Source organism: Sylvia atricapilla, chromosome 25 (genome assembly GCF_009819655.1).
Source record: "Sylvia atricapilla isolate bSylAtr1 chromosome 25, bSylAtr1.pri, whole genome shotgun sequence".
NCBI classification, from domain to species: Eukaryota; Metazoa; Chordata; class Aves; order Passeriformes; family Sylviidae; genus Sylvia; species Sylvia atricapilla.
The window spans coordinates 705,744-729,913 of NC_089164.1; the positions used below are offsets into that span (position 1 = coordinate 705,744).

At 58.8% G+C, this 24,170-nt stretch overlaps 1 protein-coding gene across 1 annotated transcript; it reads left to right on the forward strand.

The window, feature by feature from the left end:
- The first annotated feature begins 36 nt into the window (after positions 1-36).
- On the forward strand, positions 37-23,504 carry LAMB3 (laminin subunit beta 3). Its single transcript, XM_066335917.1, has 22 exons — positions 37-85; positions 607-761; positions 8,707-8,821; positions 8,986-9,059; positions 9,442-9,621; positions 10,054-10,117; positions 10,376-10,551; positions 10,857-10,977; positions 11,385-11,573; positions 11,656-11,811; positions 12,303-12,502; positions 13,325-13,436; positions 13,804-14,176; positions 14,743-14,903; positions 15,817-16,025; positions 17,318-17,521; positions 18,093-18,237; positions 19,031-19,238; positions 20,258-20,399; positions 20,925-21,101; positions 22,430-22,583; positions 22,990-23,504. Exons 1-22 carry the CDS (start codon positions 37-39, stop codon positions 23,124-23,126), a joined length of 3,501 nt encoding a protein of 1,166 aa, XP_066192014.1. The 3' UTR covers positions 23,127-23,504.
- The last annotated feature ends 666 nt before the right edge of the window (positions 23,505-24,170 follow it).

Below are 24,170 nucleotides of genomic sequence, written 5' to 3' on the forward strand. Positions count from 1 at the left end.
TTTCTGCAATCTCTCCCCCGGCGTGTCCGTGGCCGGATGGAGCCTCGCTGGCAGCCGTGGCCGTGGGCAGTGTTTGTGCTGCTGGGTAAGGCTCACACGCACTGCTCCCCACGGAACAGGGAACAGCGGCTGAAAACACCGCTGCTGACGGCAGCTTTGTGCCTTTGGTTATAGCGCTGGGGGTTGGCAGGAGGCGGCTGCTCTCTGTCCTGAGCTGCAGGGCTGCCTCTGGGGACAGGGGGACACCACCAAGGCTGGATGTGGGGACAGGGGACATCAGCCTGGGCTGGATGTGGGGACAGGGGACACCACCAGAGCTGGTCAGTTCGATGGGCAAGGCACAGAGCATCCCTGCAGCCCAAAACCTGGGGCCAGGGCAAGGAAGTGTTTTGGAAGTAACTCTTAGTACAAAGCACTATTATTATTATTATTATTAAAGTATAAAGGTACCTCAGGGGTGAAATCCCCTTCTCTTTGGTGGCACCTGCACTGGGGGTTGTCCCAAACGTGCCTGGATGGTGCAGCAGCACACAGCTCCTGTCCCGTGAGGCTGGTTGGTGCCTGTGACCCCTGACACTGCCCTGATCCCTTTTCCCGCTGTTCCAGCTGCCCCACGGCTCCTGGGAGCGCAGGGCGCCTGTTCCCGGGGAGCCTGTTACCCTGCCCCCGGGGACCTGCTGCTGGGACGGGCCCCTCACCTCAGAGCCTCCTCCACCTGCGGCCTCAGCAAGCCCGAGACGTACTGCACTCCCCACGGACAGGTACGGCCCCTGCTCCTGCTGCTCCCGCTGCTCCCCACAGCTCCCGCTGCTCCCCCCGATCCCTCCTGATCCCTCCTGCTCCCCACTGCTCCCCACTGCTCCCCCCTGCTCCCTGACCCTCCTGAGGCACGGGAACACCTTCACCCATCCCTCCTCCCCTGCTGGCAGGGACGTGTGCGGGCTCTGAGCTGGGCTGGTGGCAGTTGTCCCTGCCCGTGGCAGGGGGGTGGAATGGGATGAGCTTTAAGGTCCTTTCTGACCCAAATCATGCCGTGATCCCGGGGTGTGTCCCCTCGCAGCCTGGGCCATTGCAGCCCCTGCAGAGTCCCCTGGAGCCCCTCTGCCACCCTCGGGTGAGGGGCAGGGACAGAGCACAGACACCAAAGCTCTGGTGTGGAGCACTGTGGGCAAAATCCCGGGACGTTCTAGTTATAAACTAAACTCGTGGTTTACTTGTCATAAATGGAACGTTTCGGGTCTGTCACAAAGACTTGGAAAAGCTGCTCAAGGGCACAACAGTTCCTGGTGCTCGGTTGTGTGAGGGGACAGGAGATCCTGCCCGGGGATCAGGAGATCCTGCCCGGGGATCAGGAGATCCTGCACGGGGATCAGGAGATCCTGCTGGGGGGATCAGGAGATCCTGCCGGGGATCAGGAGATCCTGCACGGGGATCAGGAGATCCTGCCGGGGGGATCAGGCTTCATCCAGCTGCTGCCACCACATCAGAGGGACAGTTTAAGGATGAGTGTGCCCAAGCTGAGAGGTGCAGGGGTGATGTGGCCCTGGTGTCAGCACTTCCTACAGCCCTCCTGAGGCTGCTGACCCCAAAGGGCCTGGGCAGGAGCCCCGGGGTACAGGACACGCAGGACGGGCCTTGGAAGAGCTGCTGCGGGGGAAAGGAGGTGGCCACACTCCAGCGGGGCACTGAGCTCTGCACTGGAGGCCAGCTGCAGTGAGTCAGCCTGGTTTTCACTGCCCTGCAGGCTGAAGGGCGGGATGTGGCTGTGAGAGGATTTGCTGTGGAGACAGGGATGTTCTGGCTGGGCTGGAGAGATTTCCACTCAGCCCTGAGCTCAGGGAGGAGGCGGCTCCAGCCCAGAGGGGTGTGAGCAGCGGATCCTCCTGGCTGCTGGGCTGGCTGCAGCATCTCCCCTCCTCAGGGACTTCCCGAGGCTGACTGTCACACTCAGGCATTTCCTCCTCTCCCTTTTTCTGGAGCTCTGCTGCTGCTCCCAGGGATCAGGACTTGTGCTCACCACACAAATAAAGCCCTGCTGCTTCCCGTGGCTTCATTAGCTTTTCCTCTCAAATTTCTGCTAATAGATGAGGAAAACTGCTCATTAATGTGCCTCGGAAATCTTCATTTAACAATGACTTTTGGCAGTGACTTTTATTTGAAAAGGGGGCAGGGAGGCCTTGTGCTTGGGAAGTGAGTGTGGAAAAACCTCCGTTAATCTGCTCATCCTAACAGCAGCCGGAATGGGCTGTTATCCCTCTGCCTGACCCGCGGAGCTTTTCAGAGGGCATCACTCTGATCCTCTGCATCGTTTGTAATCTTGGAATTGGAGCCCGGGCACTCAGGAATGAGCTGGGTGCAGGATTAGGGAGTGAGGGCTCCTGGAGGAGGGCAGGGAGCGATGCTGCAGTGATCCCTCCCAGGCTGCAAATCCCAAACTCAGTTCTCATATCCCCTGTCCCTCACCTTACAAATAGCAGGGTTAAAGGGGATGTGGAATAATTAACATTATATTGAGTTGGATTCTCCAGTTGGATTCTCTGGGAATAGCATCTTCACTTCCTTACATTTTGCTCCTTTCCTTTATTGAAATGAAAATTTCTGAGTTACTGATGGCAAACCCCCGATTTCTGTTCTGCAGCTGTAATTGCTGATGGAGGTTTGGTTATACCAACTCTTAACTCGGGAGAAATCCCCACGGCTTCAGCATTTCCTAACTTTTCCCTCCCTTCCTCTACTTCCCTAATTTAAGCGAAACTGGACCTTGTCCCCGTCCTATAAAAAGCAAGCACGTTTAATTTATAGACTCCGAGGAGTCTTTTTTTGGTTACAAGCCCTGCTCTTGTTCAGTTGCCAAATAGGTACAAATCTGGAGGTGGTTTTGCAACCTCAGCAGAGGGCATGGGACGAGGGGTGGCTGTCACTGCCGCAGTGCCCGGGGCTGCCAGCGCTGCCTGCCCGCCCCAGGGGCCTCTTTTGCAACTCTGGTGGTCACTCATCAACCTCAGCCTCTGCTCCATTGTCTGCCCCGGCTCCCGATCCCTCTAACCTTTATACTTCGCACTCCTGATTGCTCCATCCCCGCCCGGGGGCTCAGAAAGGACACTCAGCACTGCCATTTATAGCGCAGCGCAGGGACGGGAGCAGCGGTGGGAGGTGGGACCGGGCAGGCGATGGAAACCACCCAGAGCTGCGGGCGGCCGGGCAGGGAACGAAATAAAATAGGAAAATAGGCGAGGGTGGGTTTGGAGCCTGGGAGGTGCTGAGGGAAGGCTCGGTGTGAAAGGCTGTGATGGGCTGAGGTGTGATTCGAGCCTCAGTTAACTCTTCTCTTCCCGTAACCACGGAATATATGGACATATGTATGTTATATAGGTAAATATAAATGTATGCAGAGCACGGGGCCGCTCCCGCTGGCACCCCCAGCCAAGGGGAGGCACAGAGAGGTTTCACTGACACCCTGAGCACCCCTGTGGGATCTTGGGCCAGAGGACAGGGGAGGAGGCAGGACAGGAGCAGGGCAGTGTCCCTGTGCTGGGGCTCCTGGAGCAGGCTGGGCAGTGTGACTGAGTCCTCACCCCCCAGCCCTGGCAGATACTGATATTGTGATATTTAAAATGGATATTTTGGTATTTAAAATGTTGTTTGCAAGGGGTTTTCTGCCTTCCCTCCCCTGATCTTTGTGTCCCGTGGTGGGTGTGAAGGGTGGGCAGTCACCTCTGTCCGCTCTGGTGCCTGGGGCCATCCACGGGGAATGAGAGGAGAGGTTTCCAGAGGAACCTGTGGCAGGCAGGGGAGCGGGATGTGAGCCCGTGCCAGCTCCTGGCACAGCACAGGGCTGCTCCTGCTGATGGACGGTGCCAGCTGCCTGGCAGGGCTGCTCTGAGCATCTCCGGAGCCTCAGCACCCGCTCCTCTTCGGCTGCTTCCAGAAATACCACCCAGTATCTGCCAGGAGGGAAGTGCCAGACGGATCTGGAGCCCTGCTGGGGCTTACATCTGCCGGGCCACCTGCCTGGGTCCCTGAGGCAGCAGCGAGCCCACCCCGGCGGGCTGGGGCAGGGAGAGCTGTGCCCCTCTGCTCACTTTAATTCAGCCCCACAGCGAGCTTTTGACAGGGACAGCGCACCCACAGAACCATGGAATAGCTGCGGTGGGATGGGACCAAAGCACGGCTCCTAGTTTGGGTTTTTCTTCATCAAGTCAGGGCTTTGCACTGAATAATTTGTGCTCCTGAGGGGTTGAAGGTGAGGCAGCAAACACAGGCTGCTGCTCAGGGCTTATCTCACTCAGGCATTCGGGCACGCCCTGCTCCTTGCTGCAGGGATGTGCCCTCACCTGCCCAAGAAAAAGCCTGTTTCCCTTTATTTCTGCCTCCTCCCGTCGCTGTATTTGGTGGTTTTTTGGCCTCAAGGCTGCAGATTGACACTTGCTGGGAGACACCTCGTCACTGCCTCGCAGCAGGACGTGTGTGGGGTGTGGGATAAGCTGGAGCAGTTTGGGGTTTGCAGCCTGTCAAATCATCCTGGCAGATTTGAGACGAAGTGTTGCTGATGTGAGAACAGACGGGGTGAGGAAAACAGCACCCACGTGCTTGCTTTTAAGGGAAAGGGACTTCATTTCCTCAAACCTCATCCCTGCGATGTCTGTCCAGCTCGTGGCTTTATCCCTTCTCTGCTGCCCCTCTGGAAAACCAAGCTGGGGGGCAGAGCCCTCTCTCTGTGTTTTGAGCATAGCCCCAGAGCTCCTTTTCAGTGTCATTTCCAACCAGCCAGGCACGGAATTGATACTGATGTCACAGCAGAGAGAATCTCAGGCCCAGGCTGCGATTTTGGTGTGTCCTGTGCAGGGCTGGGGACTCGGTGATCCCTTTCAGCTCTGTGGTTCTGAGACAGATCTGTGCTCCAAACCTGAATCCCAGGCCACTTTAGAGACCAGCTGCTCCCTGGGAAGTTTGCCCACGGTGACAGAGCCATGGGGACTTCTGCTGCCTTTTCCCATGGCAAAGGTGTGGGTTTTGTCACAGGCACGATGAGCCCTGCCCCACGAGGCTGGCACAGCCCTGTCCTGCAGATCTCAGTGCTGGAGTGGGGAACTGTCCTGCAGAAAATCAGGAATTACATCTCTTGCTTTGACAGGTGCCTTTGTCCCCCAGGTACCTTACGGCTGCTGCCCAGCCCATTGTTTAACACCCCAAATCTCTGTACAGATTCCCAGATTGCCCCCAGATCAGACTGGAATGGGAATTTCTGTCCCTGTGGAGCGCTGGCTGTGCAGAAGCTGCCTGGTGGGAGGCCGTGTGCCAGGAGCCTCAGTGACACAGTGCTCTCTCCCTGCCACCAGCCGGGTCAGATGTGGGACCCCCAGGTCTCTGTTCCAGGCTCAGTTTCCCTTTCTGCTGAGGAATTGGAGCAGTTTATTTCGGGTGGTGCTCCTGTGCCAGGAGGTTTTTATTTCAAGGGCTCTCTGCTCATGTTAAAGTGGCAGCAGGAGCCCCTGGAATAACTTTGAGGCCATCAGGTTCAATCTGAGTGAGGTTTGGTGCCCCTGCCTGAGCTGAGAGGCTGCTCAGGTCACGAGCTCAGGGCAGGAGCAGAGCAGCACAAACCTGCTCAGCTGCCATGCTCGGGCATTTTCAAGTTGTTCTTTGTGGACTTTTCCCCCCTTCCGTTCATTTCTGAGGCATGACTTTATCTCTTCTGAGCACGGGAGTTTTCCCTCTCACACAACTGTGCTGTGGATTATCTGTCAAAAGCCTGGAATGAATTTCCCTTAATCCCAGAACCTCCACAAGCATCACTTTGGGGGACTCTGGAGTAGCTTGGCGGCATGGAGGGTGAGAAGTGATTTCCTTGCCCACCCAAAACCTGTTTTACCCTCCTAAAACGGCCCTGGCAGCTCCCACCCCTCCAGAACAGGGCGCAGTGCCGTGCCTGGCAGGGAGGAGAGACGTGCTGAGAGCCAGCGCTGCCCCGGGGTGACTGACCCAGAGTAGAGCCCAAAATGTCCCTTGTCATCTGTCACACACAGCTGCAGCCCTGGTGTGATCCTGGCCCAGCTCCCAGGGACCCACTGAGCATGCCTTAAAAAAAAACAACTAAGTAAATGGGAAAGAGCCAGGAAAAGGTGTGAACTGGTGAATCTCTCCTCGCTTTGGGCTGTCATTTTTGGTAATTGCCTCTGTCCCGAGGAACTTTGAGACACATAGTCACAGCTGGGAAGAGCAAATCCTGCTGTTGTGCAATACAGGCCTTTCACAATTTACTCCGAGGATGCGAAATGCATTTGGCTTCTGGTGTTAATTTTAGTCTTAATTAAAAAACTGAGAAAAAAAATAATTTTTTTTGCACCCAGCACAGCCCTGGGCTGCCTGGGAAGGGTTTGTCTCACACTGAAGCTCCATTTTAACTCAGCACCACGTTTGGAGCGGGGCTGCAGCTGCTCTGTGGTGTGCAGAGCACCGCGGGCCTGGCTGTGTCAATGAGCTCACAAGGATGCACGAGTCACTCCTAATGAATAATTGAGCCGAGATTAACCTTTCCCCTCGCAGGAAACCTTCCTTCCTCCTCTGCTAAGCACAGTCAGAACTGGTGGGAAGTTTAATCACCCTTGGCAATTGTTCAGTAGATTATTTCTGTGGATAATTCCTGCAGCTCCCTGACAATTTGCTGCTCCTGGCCATTATCTGAGATGAGTTCTGCCTGGTCCTGATTCAATTATTTGTGATTCTCACTGCTAGAGCCAGGGAAATTGCATTATTATCCATTTTCAGTGCTGTGTTTGCTTACTTTGTGATATTGTTATAAATATTGTAGTTTGCCCACTCCTGTGCTGGGGTATTCATAGACAGAGAACGTAAAGATTGTGGAGAATATGGAAGCAGGTGGGGTACAAGTGAGGATCTCACCGTGCACCCCGCTGGGGAGGGGTTCCTGGGCTGGGACAGAGCAGTCTCAGCTCTGGGCTGTCTCAGGAATGATTAATTTTTGTAAACCACAAATTAATTTCTAAAGGGGAAACCAGAAGTTTCCCTGTGGCTGCCGCTGCTGCTGCCCTCCTGAGCACAGAGCTGTCCCTTCCCCGTGAGGGGCCCTGGTTTGGGTTTGGCTTGGATCCGACTCCTCTGTTTGAAGCGTCCCGTGGAAGGTTTTAGCACGGAGGTGGCTGTGAAGTGTCACTTGTCACTTGTCACCCCATGTCCCTGCTCGGTCACTGAAGCTGATTCCTGGCTGGGGTCGCAGGCTGCCCGTGCCTCTGGTGTCACCCAAAGCCTTGGCAGCCCCTGGCAGCCCCGCAGGGGTATCTCATTGCCTCCCCCGTGCCAGCTGTGCCCCTGCCAGACCCAGACCCGCTCTGCACTCAGAGTGACATTTCTGAGCCCTCAGGGCGGGCTCCTGCCATCTCTGCTGATGTCCCTGATCCCCCGGGCTCTGGGCTGGCTCCGTGTGACAGACGTGTCCCACTGCCCCCCTTGGGAGCTCCTCTGCTGCTCAGCCTCTGACAGCTCAGCATCCCACAGGGTTTGGGTTCGGGAGTTCAGTGCCCTGTCATGGGACACCTCCCACTGTCCCCGGGTGCTCCAAGCCCCATCCAACCTGGCCTTGGGCCCTTCCAGGGATGGGGCAGCCGCAGTTTCTCTGAATAACCTGTTTCCCACCCGGCTGGAGGTGCTGAGCCCACCACTCCGTGCCCTGAGCAGCAGCTTTCCCCTCCCGGTGGTCTCTGCAGTCCCAGGCATTTTCTCCACTCCAAGTGCTTCAGTCCCTCCGTGTGCCCTGGGGATGCTGCTGGGGGCTCTGGCACCTCTCCTAATTCATTCCCCATCTCCTAATTCCTCATATCCTAATTAATTCCCCATCCCCCGGGCCCTGCCCTTCCCCACCCTGGCCTCACCCGGCTGTCTCCATCCCACTTTCCTGGTGCTCCTCGCCCACCCCGTTCCTGTCTCTCCCCTGGCTGCTGCCCAGCCCTGCCCCGCTGCCGGCTCTTGCTCCGTCCCTCTCCTCCCCTCTCGGAGCCGGCTCAGGAGCCCCGCGCTGGCGGCTGCTGGTGCCTGCAGGGAGCGTTGCCTGGTTAGGGACATTTTGGGTATTTGTTTGCTCCCGGGGGACGCTTTTCTCCCGTCCCCACATTTCCCTAAGTGCTAAATCTCTGTTTACTCCTTGGGTCACTTGCTCAAGTGAAGGGCTGAACTTTGAGCCACTCGACTTCCCACCCCCTGGCTTCTCACCCACTGTTTGCTCCTGCTCTGCTCCTGGGGGAGAGCCCTTGGACAGGAGAGAAAGGCCCTTGTGTTCACCAGACAGCCCCTCGGCAGTGTGGAAAGGGCAAACAGCCCCGAAAAGCTGCAAAGGGCCTTCTGTTAAGTGTCGGTGCTGTGGAAACCAGGGAGAGGGGTGCTTAAAAAAACCACAATGAAGATGGTTTGCCAAAAATCAGTGTCAGCCAAAAGCATTTTGGGTTCAGTTTTGAGTCCATAAAACCTGGAGTTGTGTTTTTTAACCAGGTGTGGAGGGGAGCACTTGAGCCCTGTGTGTCACCTGTGCTGATCGTGGTCCTTCAGCTGTCCCTGAATGAGCCGAGCTGATGCTCTGTGGTCCTTAACGAGCCCACCCTGCCTTTGCTCCTCACCCCTTGTGCCTTTGCTCCTCACCCCTTGTGCCTTTCCCCCGGGACGCCGCAGGTCACCCCGCTGTCCTTCCCTTTGCAGTGGAACATGAAATGCTGCAGGTGTGACTCGAGGCTGCCCCACAGCCCCAGCGGGCACCGCGTGGACAACGTCCTGTCCTCGGCCGGCCGCGCGCGCTGGTGGCAGTCCCAGAACGGTGAGGGTCCCCTCGGGGGTCACTGGGCCACCAACTGCGGCCAGTAACCCCCTGAGGGGCCGAGGGAGTGCTGTTGACCTCTGTGGATGGAGAGAATGGCCGGCCTGACCAGTTATTGTCCCCATGTCCTCGGCATGTCCCTGTGACTCTCTGTGTGCCCGCAGGTGTGGAGCACGTGTCCCTGCAGCTGGACCTGGAGCAGCTCTTCCAGCTGGACAGCGTCGTGCTGCACTTCAGGGTTGGTGTCTGCGGGAGCTGGCCAGGTGTCACACCGTGGTGTCACCTCGTGTGTCTGTCCCTGCCCCAAGGTGTCACCCTGTGTGTCTCTCCCTGCCCCGAGATGTCACGCTGTGGTGTCACACCACAGTGTCACCCTGTGGTGCCCACCTGTGTGTATGTCCCTGCCCTGTGGTGTCACCCCATGTGTCTGTCCCTGCCCTGTGGTGTCACCCAGTGTGTCTGTCCCTGCCCTGTGGTGTCACCCAGTGTGTCTGTCCCTGCCCTGTGGTGCCAGCCTCGTGTCTGTCCCTGCCCCGAGGTGTCACCCGGTGTGTCTGTCCCTGCCCCGAGGTGTCGCCCCGCGGTGCCAGCCCCGTGTGTGTCGCTGTCCCCTCCCGCAGTCGCCGCCCGCAGCGATGCTGCTGGAGCGCTCGCAGGACGCCGGCAGGACGTGGCAGGTGCTGCAGTACCTGGCCTCCGACTGCGCCGCCGCCTTCCCCCGTGTGCCCCGTGGGGCCCCCGGGGGCTGGCAGGACCCTCGGTGCCAGGAGCTGCGGGGACACCCCCTGCACGGGGGCACGGTACGGACCGGGGGTTGTGACAGGGACCCCCTTTGTGGCGCTGCGGTTGGGGTGGGTGGTGCTCAGGAACACGGGGGGACCTGGGAGCTCTGAGCACCCGGTGAGGGGCTGGGATCCCTGTACACCCGGTGAGGGGCTGGGATCCCTGTACACCCGGTGAGGGGCTGGAAGCTTTGAACACCCGGTGAGCGGTGGGACCCGTGGCACCCAGCACTGCTGAGGGCAATCCTTGGCAAGGTTCCTGCTCCTCTGGCAGGAAAGCCTTTGCTGCTCTGGGGTGGGCAAGGTGTGTGTTTGTTGGACTTCCTGCAGCTCTAAAGGCTGTCCCTGCGTTTAGTGATGTTGAGCAGAGGCAAGTCCAGAGCACACAGTGCCCAGAGCGGAGAGCAGCTCCACTTCCCTGCTGTTTAACCTGTTTTTTTCCCCTCTAAGGTGAAATTCAGTGTCCGAGACCTGGGCTCTACAATCAGCTCCTCTTACAGCCAAGCCGTGGAGAGTGAGTGGTGGGCCTGCTGCAGAGCCCAGAGGGGATGAGGCTCCTCGTGTTCTCCCGCAGTGACGGGAGGTGCTGAGCCGGGGTAACCCCTGGGGGACCCCGAGCTGCACGTCTGGGCTGTCGAGGAGCAGCATTTGGTCTTTGGTGATGGCTCAGCTGCTGCTCTTTGTGCCAGTCCCTCTTTCCCTTGCTCCAAGCCCTCCCCGCCAATTACAAGGAGCTCCTGCTGCCCCTCACACCCGTCCCTGTCCCCCCCAGAGCTGGGGCCCTTCACCAACCTGCGCATCAACTTCACGGAGCTGCCCCACATCCCCCGCCAGGGGTACCACGCCCCCAGCACCTTCTACGCCCTGACGGAGATGCAGGTGCTGGGGAGCTGCTTCTGCCACGGCCACGCCGAGCGCTGTGCCCCTGCTGGGGGCCAGCCCAGCACGGTGAGCTCGGGGTGCCAGGGGTGCTGCTGGGGCTGGGCACCACTGGGATTGTGGTTACAGGGGCTGGGCACCACTGGGATTGTGGTTACAGGGGCTGGGCACCACTGGGATTGGGGTTCCAGGCGTTGGGCACCACCGGGATGGCTCCACTGTCTGCCTGCCTAAGGTGCTCCTCAGGACACCTTGGCCATAAATGGGCTGTGGGAGGCTCTTTGAGGGGCATGACCTGGAGAGGCACGGGGGAGGGAGAGGCTCTGTCCTGAGCCGCTGTCCCCAGGGTGGGTGACTCTTTCTCTGTGCAGCAGGTCTCTGGTCACTGCGTGTGCCAGCACAACACGGCCGGGCCCCACTGCGAGCGCTGCGCTGCCCTGTTCAATGCCCAGCCCTGGGCCCCCGCTGAGGACAGCCACCCCCACGAGTGCCAGCGTACGGCCAGTGCCCCCAAACCCTGCCCAGAGAGTGCTCCTCTGCTCCAAACCCTGCCCAGACAGTGCCCCCAGCCCCAAACCCTGCCGAGAGAGTGACCCAGCCCCAAACCCTGCCGAGAGAGTGCCCCAGCCCCAAATCCTGCCCAGAGAGTGACCCAGCCCCAAACCCTGCCCTGCCAGAGCCCCCAGCTCCAACCCCCTGCCCTGGGGCTCTGTGGGGCTGGGTGGTGTCTCAGCACCTTTGCCTCTCGAGGGCTGCACCAGTGCCCAGCCCCTGCGGGGTTGTCACCGTGTGTCACTGTGTCACACAGGAGCCTTGGGCACCCTCTAGTGCCAATGGCGCTGCTGCCGGAGGGGTTTGCACAATGCCAGCTCCAACTGAACCGTTTTCTGGGATTTTTTTAGGATGTGAGTGCAATGGTCACTCGTCCTCGTGTCACTTTGACCCCGAACTGTACCGGGCCAGCGGCGGGGCCAGCGGGGGGGTGTGTGACAACTGCCAGCACAACACCGAGGGCAACAACTGCGAGCGCTGCAAAACCAACTATTTCCGCAACCCGCGGCAGGAGCTGAGCCACCCCGAGGCCTGTCTGCGTGAGTGACACCCCAAAACCCTCCTGGGCACCTTCCCCGGGACCTGTCCCCCTCAGCTGGGACGTTTCTTGCCTGTTGGCAGCCTGTGAGTGTGACCCGGATGGCACCGTGCCCGGCTCTGCCTGTGACCCGGGGACAGGGCGCTGTGTCTGCAAGGACAATGTGCAGGGCCACCGCTGCCACCTCTGCAAGCCAGGCTTTGCCCAGCTGGCCGGGGCCAACCCCGCTGGGTGCCGCAGTGAGTACCCCTGGGACCCCCCTGCCCCCGGGGTGCCCCCTCCAAAAGGGACCCGGGTCGTGCCCAGCTTTGCTTCGGGGTTTTCGAGCCAAAAGCCCGTTTTGTAAAGGCTTATAGAAGCTCCTTGAGTGCCCCCAGGGCTCAGGGGTGATGCCATGCAGAGGGAAGGACAGTGTGGGTCGGGGCACTGTCCCCAGGGCTCAGGAGGTGACGCTGTGCTGGGCACTGCGGGTCGGGGCACTGTCCCCAGGGCTCAGGGGGTGACGCTGTGCTGGGCAGTGTGGGTCGGGGCACTGCTGTGTCCCCTGGCCTGGGGGATGCTGAGGCTCCTCGGGCTCCAGTTGCTGTTGCAGCATTTGTGGGGCGCTGTCAGAGCCGGGTGCGGATCTCCCGAGCTCAGGTGGGAAGGGACAGACGAAAAACCCCTCTGGGGGTGGCCGCGGCTCCTTCGGGCGGCCGCTCCCACCACAGGCGACCTCTCCTTGTTGCAGGATGCTCCTGCAATGCCCTGGGGACGCGGCAGGACACGGTGCCCTGTGACGGCGACAGCGGCAGCTGCTCCTGCCTGCCCAACGTGGTGGGCAGCGACTGCGGGCAGTGCGCGGCCGGGCACTGGGGGCTGGGCAGCGGGCAGGGCTGCCGGCCCTGTGCCTGCCACCCCCGCGGCTCCCGCAGCCCCCACTGCAACCAGGTACCCGCCGGGCGGCCTCGGGGCCGCTGCTCTTCCCGCAGCAGCGCTTCCTTTCCATTTTCCTGTGGTTTTCCCTTTCCTGACTCCTCCTTGCTGCCTTGAGCCCCTCTCGGGGGTTGAGTTGTACAGACCAGGGCGCCACGGCCATGGCTCAGTGTCCCCTCGCTGGGGACCTGCCAGAGCATCAAACCCGCCTCCTTTGTCCTGTCCCGTCCGTAGGAACCTTCACAAAAAGAGCTGCGTGTTCCCCAGCGCATCCCACTCCTATTTTCCTTCTCCTGATTCTTAGAAAACACCACGACAGACTACTCAGGAGAATGAAAGAAGGTGGTAATTATAGAGGCAAGATTAAGTCACTTTAACAAGCCTGATATTTATCAAGGAAGTCCTAATAAGACATCTTCATACAGGCGAGGGAAGTTAATTATGCTCATTTGTCAATGAAAAGCATGTGTGCCACTTCAGGCTTAAGAGGCAACTGGGAAAATTAAATGTAAAAAAAAACCCCAAACCACGACAAATTCTAAGAGCCTCAGATAGGTTCCAAAGGAGCTCAGCGTGGGGAGGAGACCTGAGACAGCAAAGCAGCTGCTCGTGGGCGTCGCTTTGTTTTTGAGACACGGCTGAACACTCTCCTCGTGCTGCTGGGGCTGTTCGCAGCCTGTTTGCACCCTGTGCCTGAGCTGCAGCCTGCCACGGGCGCCTCGGGCGTGCCCCGGGCACAGGCTGAGAGGAGGAAATGCCCCGTGTGCTGGGTTTGGGGGCAGAGCTCTGCCAGGAGGGTGCCCAGCCCCGGGTGTCCCTGACGCGGTCCCCTCTCAGTTCACAGGACAGTGCCCCTGCAGGGATGGCTTCACAGGACAGACGTGCTCGGCCCTGGGGCAGCAGCAGTGCCCGCCCAGGCACTACAGAGATGCACGGGGAGGGTGCACAGGTACTGCTTTGGCGTGGTCGGGATTTCCCGGGTCACGTCAGGAGTTATCTGGGGAAAGGAGCAGCTGGCCCATGTCCTGACAGCCCTGTTCCCACGTTGTCTGGCAAGAGAGATTTCCTCTCTGGAGCAGCCTCCCAGTTCATCTCCAGTATCCACCAGTGCCCTCCCAGCAGCCTTGGGCCGGCCCTGGAGGCTCAGGGCTGTGCCAGCTCCTGGGGCTCTGCCTGTGCCACCTTTGTCCCAGCTGGGGAGGGGATGGACCTCAGCCTGGGTCGGGACCTCATTAACCCTAATTAAGGGCTGGTTTCATACGGATACAAAATTATTCACCACCACCTTCTCCCTCCCTCCGCCTTTGCTGTCCCAGAGTGCGACTGCGACTTCCAGGGCACGGAGGAGCTGGGCTGTGACAGGGCCACGGGCCGCTGCCTGTGCCGCGCCGGTGTCACCGGGCCCCGCTGCGACCAGTGCCAGCAGGGCCACTGCGGCCCCTACCCCGGCTGCCAGCTGTGCCACCCCTGCTTCCACAGCCGCGACGGGGACATCGAGCGCCTGCGGCAGCGCCAGGCCGGCCTGGCCAACGCCACAGCGCTGCTGCCCGGGTGCACGGGGGGCTCTGTGCTGGGCCTCCGCCTTGCACAGGCACAGGGGGACCTGCAGCAGGCACAGGATGTCCTCAGCCACCCCGCTGTCACCCAGCAGAGCCTGGCACAGGCGGCCACCGCGCTCGCTGCCATCAGGTGAGGGATGGTGCTGCCCGTGGGGAGTGTCCCTGATCCACGGGGGCTGCTGGGGTGTCTCTGGAAGCTGCTTGCACGGGTTCTGCTGTTTCTGGCCCTGCCACGCCTGGCTCTGCTCACGAGGGGAGCAGGGACGCAGCAGAGCAGCACTTCTATCTGTGCCTGTCCCCTGCACAACGTCCCCGAGGCAGGAGGAGCATAGGCAGCCTGTGGGGTGACACACTCAGGGCTGCCGGGTGGCACTCAGGGCTGCGGGATGGCACTCCCAGGAATGGGTGGTGACACACTCAGGGCTGTGTGGTGGCACTCAGGGCTGCGGGGTGGCACTCTCAGGGCACATCCAGCATTCCTGCTCCCTGCGTGGCACGGCCCTGCTGTGGAGGGGCTGCAGCCCAGCTCCTCTCTCTGTGAGGCCCTGCTGTGTCCTCGGCCATCTCTGGGCTCAGCAGGGTCCCTTTGCCAGGTGCTGGCCGTGCCCCAGCTCAGGGGCCCTCCCGGCTCTGCTCTCTGTCTGCAGGTGCTTTGCTCTCTTACCTGATTCACATGTTGTTCTTTTTCTCTCCCAGGGAGCAGGTCCGAGACATAAACCCTGACCATCACTTCCTGGATGACACTGCCTCTGTGTCGAGGGAGCTCGAAGCCCTCAACAGCAGCCTGGTTGTCACCACCTCCCAGTACCAGAGCAAGAGGACCCAGTTTGAAAACAGCCGCAGCACAGACCTGTCAGGTACAGCTCTGCAGCTGCAACGTCTCTACATCTGCAGTCATTCATTTACCTCGGGTTCCCCCCTGGCCGGGTCGATGAGAGGGGGTTTTTCACCTGCTGCCGGCCTCAGCACAGCAAACAGGTCTCCTCTGCAGTGAGGGGGATGCTTCCCGTGCAGCCTGGTCAGGAGCTGGGCTGTCACGCTGCTGGGGGATTTGCTCTGGGGCTGGCGGCTCATTCCGTGCTCCTGTTCCCCACCAGCACAGTGCCTGCTGCCAGGGTTGGCTGGGAGGGGACAGCCCTGCTGGGGCGTGTCCCTGACTGCAGGGACACCGGGAGGATGGAGGGTGAGGAAGAGAGCCAGGCGCCTGTCAGGCACTGGGGAGGAGAAGAGCTAATTAAGCCCTGTGATGATGCTGGGGGTGGCTGCTACGAGTCCCTGCTCCAGCTCCTGATCCTGCCGTCCCCACCCTGCTGTCCCCTCCCTGCTGTCCCCTCCCTGCTGTCCCCTCCCCACCACAGCACTCAGCTCGGGGACCTGCCAGCCGTGCCCGGTGGCCCCAGGACGGTTCCCTCTGCACCTCTGTGCACTCAGGGCTCCATGTGCTGGCCTCGCCCCTTCCAGCCTTTGCTGGGGGGAATCCTGTGGCTGCAGGGGAGCGGCTCTGGGATCTGTCCTGCGCTGCCAAAACCCAGGATCGGTGCGTGTGCCTCGGCTGCCTTTCAGCCTTTTACCGCCAGCCCCGAGTTCAGTCCTGCGGGAGAGCCGAGCTGCCTGAGGGAATGGCTGAAAGGTGTTTTGGACTGAAAGGGAGTTTTGGTGATGCGCTGGTGACTAATCCTGGCTGCGCCCTCTCCTGCGCGCACGGCGGGGCAGAGCCGGGGCCTCCGCGCTGGTTTTCGGAGTCATTTGTGCCTTTGGTCATCCCCGCAGGAGCCTTCCAGACCATCCGCTCTGCCTACCAGAGCTCCAGCAGCGCCAGCAGCCTGGCCGCGGGTGCCCCGGAGCTGCTGGCCCAGGCCAGGGAGAGCCGCCGGAGCGCCGCGGGGCTGGAGCGGGACCTGCCCGGCCACACGGCCGAGCTGCTGGCCCTGAAGGGAGAGCTGGCCTCAGCCCCCGACCTCACCCCTGCCATCAACCAGGTGAAGACGCAGAGTGGGTTTTTCAGCTCCCAGTGGGGTGTGTCTGGTTTTCGGGGGGCTCCTCCTGCAGCCCGGCACCTCCCCAGGCACGGCAGGACCCGGGGATGTCCAGGCACACTCGGCTGGGGGGTCACAGGTCCCAAAGTCCTGCCCTCCACCCCTCCCAGCCGCGGGCTTTTCCCTCTGGGGGCTCTCTCCTGTCACTTCTTGTATCTCCGAGACCCACTGAATTTCTGGATGAGGTTTCTCTCATTTCTCCTTCGCTGCTTCATTGCCATGGAGATCCATCCCGGTGTCTGTTGCTGTGGAGACCACCAGGCTCTCCCCTCTCTGCTGCCGGGGGCACCAGCACGTTCTGAGCCACCAGCCCGGCCTGGCTGTTCTTGTCCCCTGCTGCAGTGACACTCTGGGGCTGACTGTGCCAGGTGCCAGAGCTCCAGCAGCTGCTGCTCTCCAGGGGCTCCTCGTCCTGCTCTCCCCCCGAACAAACCGGGCAGAGGGGCTGTTCTGCACAGCTGTTTGCTCCATGCAGATGTGCTGCTGCTCACTGTGAGCCCCCGGGGCTTTGCTCCTGTTCCTGCTCCAGGTGGGGCTGGTGAGGCCGTGCTCACCTGGTGTCACTGCTCAGCGGAGGGCACCCAGCCCTGGCTGTCCTTCTCTGGTGGTGACACATCTCCTGTGCTTTGGGCTGTGCCACCTGTGTCACTGTGCCACCTGTGTCACTGTGCCACCTGTGTCACCACCAGCCTGCTGGGCTCCCTCCTGTGCCCACACAGCTCCTGCAGTGAGCTCAGGTGTGCCACCTGTGTCACCTGTGTCACTGTGCCTGCTGGGCTCCCTCCTGTGCCCACACAGCTCCTGCAGTGAGCTCAGGTGTGCCACCTGTGTCACCTGTGTCACCACCAGCCTGCAGGGCTCCCTCCTGTGCCCACACAGCTCCTGCAGTGAGCTCAGGTGTGCCACCTGTGTCACCTGTGTCACCACCAGCCTGCAGGGCTCCCTCCTGTGCCCACACAGCTCCTGCAGTGAGCTCAGGTGTGCCACCTGTGTCACCTGTGTCACCACCAGCCTGCAGGGCTCCCTCCTGTGCCCACACAGCTCCTGCAGTGAGCTCAGGTGTGCCACTTGTGTCACCTGTGTCACTGTGCCTGCTGGGCTCCCTCCTGTGCCCACACAGCTCCTGCAGTCCCCAGCTGCCCTGGCAGGCCCTGCCATCCCTGTGGGCTGTGTTTGCCTCCCCGTGGACGCCCAGGTGTGTCCAGCCTGACTCCAGCTGTTCTCTCCCTGCCCAGGTGTGCGGAGGGGCCCGAGGGGAGCCCTGCACCCCTGCCCGCTGCCAGGGGCTGCTGTGCCCTCGGGACAACGGCTCTGTCTGTGGGGCTGGGCAGCCCTGCCACGGCCTCTTCCCTCTGGCCAGAGGGGCCCTGGCTGCGGCCGGGCAGGCGGCCAAGGAGTTCAGCAGCCTGAACGCCCGGCTCCAGGACACGGCAGAGCTGGTGAGTGTGGGCACTGCCCGACCCTGCTCAGACCTCTGCTTACCGCTGCACAGAGGGAGGAGTACACACCCCAAACCCTGCTTGAGGGTTGATCTCTTGGGCAGCTTCAGAAACCCAGGACTTTTGGAGTGGGAGGCTCCCCGTGTCTGTCTGGGTCCTGCCTCCACAGCTGAAGGCATGGGAGTGGCACTGGACACAGCACAAGGAAGCCTCTCTCCCTCCTGGGCTGGGATCAGTGGGGCAGAAGGGCTGGGAATATGGAAATAGAATATGGAAAACTCTCCCATTCTGCAGGTTTGATGCAATCAGAGAGAGTTCTTGTGTTAGGGATCTTGCAGCTTCTCTGTACCTTGTGATTCAAAAGTAATTCAAAATCCATTTCAAAGCTGCTTTTAAAAGCTAAATAGTGCTGTCCCTTTTTGAGAGCTTCCTTTGCAGATCCAGCCCTCAGCCTTTACCCTCGACAGTCCTTTAGAGCCCTGGCGCCGTGAGAACAGCACAGGGCAGGGCTGGGGCAGGGCTGTGGGCTCTGCCTGGAGCAGAGGCAGCACCAGGCCGTTGCTGTGTGCAGGTGGAGAGCACGGAGCTGTCGGTGACTCAGGTGCAGAGCAGCGTGAGGCGGCTGGCCGAGCAGCTGGGCGTCAGCAGGACCCAGATCCAGGGCGACGTGCGGCGCCTGCGGCAGCTCCTGCAGCGCCTGCGGAGCTTCCTGGCAGGTAGCCCTGGGGGGCAGCCTGCTCTGTGCATTGGTGTGGGGGTCAGAGGGTCACACAGCTTGGAAAAGACCCCCCGAGGTCACCCAGTCCCAGCCGTGCCCCATCCCAGTCTTGTCACCAGCCCAGAGCGCTGAGTGCCGTGTCCGGGTGTTCCCTGGACATTCCAGGGGTGGGATCTGCAGCCAGCAGGGACCTGAGGCAGAGAGGTTTTCTGGCCACCTTCACTGATGCAGGCAGACAGACAGGTGACCCTTCTCTGCAGCAGGCTGTTAATCTGATGAGAATTCCTTGTTGTCCTACAAACTGATGGGATGACTTATTGTTCACAGACAGATTGTAATAACATAATGAGCCTCCTGAGCATTAGCTGAATAAGAAAATCAGGTCATTTGGTGCTGCCTGGTGTTAATGATGAGTGAAGATATTTCTGAGCTAATCGCTGGGCTAATGTCCCTTGGGCTCTGCCTGCTTCTGATTTATTAACTTTTATTTGTGAAATGAAAAAAGGCTTGTCTTGAAACACACCCTCATCTGCTCAGCGAGGGCTGCCTGACTGCTCTGGGCTCAGCCATGGCCTTATCATTGCCAAATTCAAGGTATCAGCTCAGCTGTTTCCTGGAAGTTTTGCTGGTGTGAATGAGAATTGCATGGAATTGCAGGAGATGAATTCAGAAGGGATCCCGGCTGGAATGAGCTGTCTGGAAGGAGATGTGTGTGAGGTGTGCAGGGGTGCCTGCCCTCCTCCTCCCTCCCGTTTGCGCTCCCTGACGCTGCCTGTGTGCTGTGTGTGCAGACAAGGACACGGATCCTGCCTCCATCCAGGAAATCAGTGAGTCAGTTCTCTCCCTGCGCCTGCCCACGGACGCTGCTGCAGTCCGGAGGAGGATGACCGAGATCCAGAAGCTGGCGGCGGAGCTGCAGTGCCCGGAGGACATCCTTGCCCAGACAGCCCAGGACATCGCCAGGGCCAAGAGGCTGCAGCAGGAGGCAGAGCAGGCCAGGTGGGTGGGGGGTCAAGGCCCTTGGCAGCTGAGGGGCCCTCGGCCGGGCTGGAACTGGTGGTTCTCAGCTGAGTTCAAATCTCGCTCTGCCCGAGCTGCCCTGGCTTGCACAATCTGAAGTTCTAGGCCAGGATTTTCTGTGTCCATCTAATGCCTAAAAGAATGAGTCTGCAATCTCCAGACACCTCCCTGGGGCCTCAGTGAGAATAAATCTCCCAAGAACAGTTCCTGTTATAGATACCAGGGCAAGAAGGGCTTTATCAGAAGCTGTGGAGGCTTTTCTCTTATCTCGAGTGTCTGTGCTGGGAGATGACAGCGTTGCCCTGGTATTAGTTGATATTGGTGACCTACATCCTAATTGCACAAGAGAGCATGAGGAGAGTCAAGGGGCTATTTGTTTTCTGGGTGAAAGTTGGGAGGATTGTTCCACAGCCCCTTAAAAAGTAATTACAGGGCGTCCTTGCCAACTTCGAGCATCTGCTTTGTCACAAGTTGACTTGCAGCAATAGCCCAGCGGGAAGGTCAGCAGGATAAATCTGTAAACTCCTTGGCAGTGTCTGACACCTGCTTAACCTGCTGGAAGTGATGAGACAGGGGAGCCTGGCTTTCTCCAGAGCTCCGTCACCCAGCCTGAGCGGTCCCACTGTGAGCAGAAAACTGTTCACTGGAACTGCCTCCGTGGTTCCTGCTATCCCTTTGTCATGCACCATGAAATAAATGTTTCAGACTAGTTTGAAGGAAGGTGTTCCTCCCCGCTCCTTAGTTTGTCTCCTCTGCTCGAGGCTGTGAAGTGGAACTGATGTTCTTCTCACAAGGAAACCTTGGTGGAGTCCAGACGTGTGTGGCTTGGGAGGTGGGAGATTGCAACCTTCTCAGAAGCAATCCTCTTTTGCTTCTTGATTTTACCTCTGTGCCCTGGACCTCCAGTCTGTTCCCTGGATCTCCAGTCTGTGCCCTGGTCTGTGCCCAGTCTGTGCCCTGGTGCACACTCACTCCTGGTGTTTCCCACCTTTCTGCAGGAACCGGGCGAACGCCGTGGAGGGCAGCGTGGAGGAGGTGCTGGGGACCCTGCAGAGAGCCAACACGGTGCTGCTGGAGGCCCAGGGGGCCCTCAGGGGCTCGGGCTCCTCGCTGCGCTTCATCCAGGAGCGTGTGGACGAGGTGAGGGATGCCCAGAGCCCAGCCCGGGTCCCTGTCCCCGTGTGTGCCCTGCAGGCTGCAGGGCTGCTCCCTGCACAGGGGGATTGGGGTCACTGTCCTGCCGACGGGGTGCTGACCACTGACAGAGGGACTGATTCGGTGATCAGACTCGATTTTACTCAGGTTTTCAAAAAAGCTTGTACGCCATTTCAGGAAGGTTAATAACAAGACTGACTCGGTGATCAGAACTCGATTTTACTCAGATTTTCCAAAAAGCTTGTACACCATTTCAGGAAGCTTGATAATTTTCCACTACAATAATCAGGTTAAAAGCTCATACAGACAACTCCTACATTTACAACATCTTTTGCTGGCAGAAGGTTGACTGAATCTCTTCTCTTCCCATAAGCAGGTTTAATCCCATCTCCTGCAATCTTCAGAGCTCTGTTTGTTCCTGCGTCTTGGTTTTTGCACCAGCCATGCTAACGGAGTCTGTTTTACTCTTTGTCCTGTGTGTTCCCACCACGGGGGTCCGTGTGCCCGCAGATCGAGGCTGTCCTGGGGCCAGCTGAGGGCAGTGTGGGGGCCCTGGGGGCCGGGCTGGCCGGGCTGACCCAGCGGCTGCAGCGGCTGCAGAGCAGAGCTGACCAGAACCTCCTGAGGGCTGGGGACACCAGGGACACGGCGGGGACAGCGGCACAGAGGGCCAGCAGTGCCCAGCAGGTACGGGCTGGGGCTGTGCCCAGCACTGCACTGCACTGGGGGGCTGGGATTTCTGGCTCTGAGAGATTTTTAGCCTGCTGGCAGCAGGTAATATTTTCCACAAGGAAAAATTTCTCCAGAAAGCTCCTTCTCAAAACAATCTTGGCAAACAGCTCTCCTCTCTCCAAACAATCTTTCTCCAGGTGGTGTTTTGCTGTTTCTCTGGTTGAACCAATGGGATCAGAGAGGTGTCGTTCCTACTCACCAACCATGTTAAGTCTGTGTGGGAACACCTTATCAAAGGAAGTCAGAATTAGACAAAAGAGCTTTTTTCCTATGCTCTTTGCTGCTGCAATGGACACAAATTAAAGATGTTTGACTCCAGTCAGGAGGCAGCAGAAATCAGAAGGTTTATTTGCAATTCATTCAGCCCTTTTATAACAGGCTGTGCTAAGAAAGCACGTTATTGATCCATGGGGCTGACACCTCTCCCGTTGGCTCAGGGACAGAAATGGCAAACAACACCTGTTGGTAAGGGAAAGGAATATTGTTTACACAAGGTTGTTCTGGGAAAAAGAAAACTGTTGAACAGTTTCCCTCGGGAAGAGCTAGAATTCTCAGGCTCAGAAAATATCAGCTCCATGCTTTGCCTTCTGAAATATTTGGAGTCTCTGATCTTTATTTCTGTCCTACAATGTCACAGCACAGCGCTGCCAGCTGTGCCCCAGCTCTGGAGACATTTCTGTGCGGGTCACAGCTGTCACATCACTGTGACAGTGTCATCTCTGCTGGGTTTCTCCAGAGCCATTCCCAATCCTAACACCCTTGGCTGGGAACTCATTTCTGGTCTGTCCTGCCCGAGGCAGAGCAGCTCATGGAGCTCTCTGTCAGCCCTGGAGTGCACCACGAACTGTCACACGTTTGGTGACAAGGACAAAGCTCTGGTGCAGTATCCATTTAATGTCACTAGATGGACACGAAAAGATCACACTCACCCTTCAGGTTGTGAGATGAGAAAAAAGGAACTTTATTTTTGGGATCTCGGCTTATATAGTCTTTGGAATCTATCAGGGATTGGGGGATGAGGTTAACACCTCTCTGACCCCACTGGTCAAACCAGGAGCCCATCAATTTGTCCTCCCCCCTGGAAGGAATGTGTTATTTACAAAAGATCAGTCTTTGTTTTTGTTACAAGCCTGAGAAAGCTCCAGCAGAAAATGCAAACTGTCAGAAGGCTGAAAAATCAGGGTGACAATTTAATACCCAAACAAGATTCATCTCTGGAAATCGTTCCTCTCCAGGCTGCCTACCACAGGATCTCACCTGCGGTGTCTGTTTGCTTTCCCCAGGCGTTTGCCCAGGTGCAGGAGCTGTACCGGGAGCTGCAGGGCAGGATGGGGCAGGGCCTGGAGCTGGGCGAGCAGGGCAGGAGGGTGCAGAGCATCGGCCAGGAGGCACAGGCTCTCTTCCAGGAGACCATGGGCATCGTGCTCAGGATGCAAAGTAAGGCTCTCACCGAGTCACCGCGCCCTGGGGAAGTGCTTGGGCTGCCGTGGTGTGAGGGGACGGAGTGGTGAGGAGGACAGTGCACTTGGGGCAGGGAGAGCACAGGGTTTGGGCTGTAGCTGGTGGTGCTGTGCCAGGAAATTGAGAATTTTCCCGGGTGCCACCAGGAAGGGAAGCCCTGCCTGCAGTGCCACTGTGCTCCCCTTTTCCTCCACACCCTCACCTCTGTTTGTTGGCTTTGAGACCTAATGGGGGTGACGTTTTGGGGGTTGTTTAGAGGGTGAGGGGCAGAGGGAGTGCAGGATCTTGGTTTTCTTGCCCCCTCAGAGCTGTGCAGGAGCGAGGCGGAGGCTCAGCTCAACCTCACCACGTTACCCTCCCCTTCCCTGCCCTCTCTCCTCAGCTTTAGAGTCGGAAATTCAGGAAGGCAACGAGGCTCTGGTGTCCAGGATGTCCCGGCTGTCGGGGCTGGAGGAGCAGGTGGGAAGGATCCGGGACACCATCAAGAGGAAAGTCGCCTACTACGAGAGCTGCTCGTGAGCAGCCCCCGGGGCACGGCCGCCTCCTGGGCACACACAGACTGCTGCACTGGCCCCCATCTGCCAGCTGGAGGTCTCCCGTGCCCAATAACCCTATTTTTAGCAAGTTAATTTTCCACACCTCTGGAAAATAGCTGCACTGGACCGGAGGAGCAGCCCCACGGAGTGGGTTGGACTGGCCGAAGCTGCCCAGTGGTTGGAGGAGAAAAGGGGAGAGACATCAGGCTCCCATGGCAAATAAACACATCCCCAGGTTGTTATTTCCAGAGGGCTTTATAAACCAGGAAATTACTTTTTTTTTTTCTTCTCTTAGCCAATTCAAGCTCTTTAAGCTGAATTTCGCTGTTCAAATTAAAGCCCTCCTGTGGGGTCTTCTAAAGCTTTTTATCTGTGCTGCAGTTAATTCTTCAAACATGCCGTGGCTCCAGTACTTCCCTCTGAGATCTTCCTTCAAATAAGCTGATCAGAGACATGGAGAGTTTTATCTGCCTCTGTACAACATACCTATATTTATGCAAATCAGAGAGACACAGGCTCACAGTGGAAGGTGAAGTCAGATGTCTCGTTTGATTCTCTGCCACAATCTGCTTCCTATTTACCACGGAACATTTTGCCAGGAAAACACCAGCGGGAGCAGGTCTGGGCTGCACAGGGAAAGCTTTAGGAGGGACTTAACAGACCATTCCCACATCAGATTTCTATGAATAACCAAGAGGCAGCCTACAAAACAAATCTCAGCTTTATTAAGCAAGTGTTGGTTGTGCAGTTACAGCCTTGGAAGCGGAGCTCAGGCCTTGCTGTGTTATTGTCAGACACGGGGAGGTTTCTAGCAGCTTCTCTCTCCTGTTGCAGCTGCAGTGAGGGCTGAGCAGCTGAACTCCAGAGTGCCAAAGCCTGGCACTAACCGTGCCCGAGGACAGGGTGAGGGTTCTAAACCCAGCTGAGCTGCCGTGGCAGCCCAGCTCTGCACGGCTTTGGTTTGTGGCGCTGTGCATTTGCGCATCGACAACTAAACAGGGCACAGAGAACAGAAGCTCACAGCACG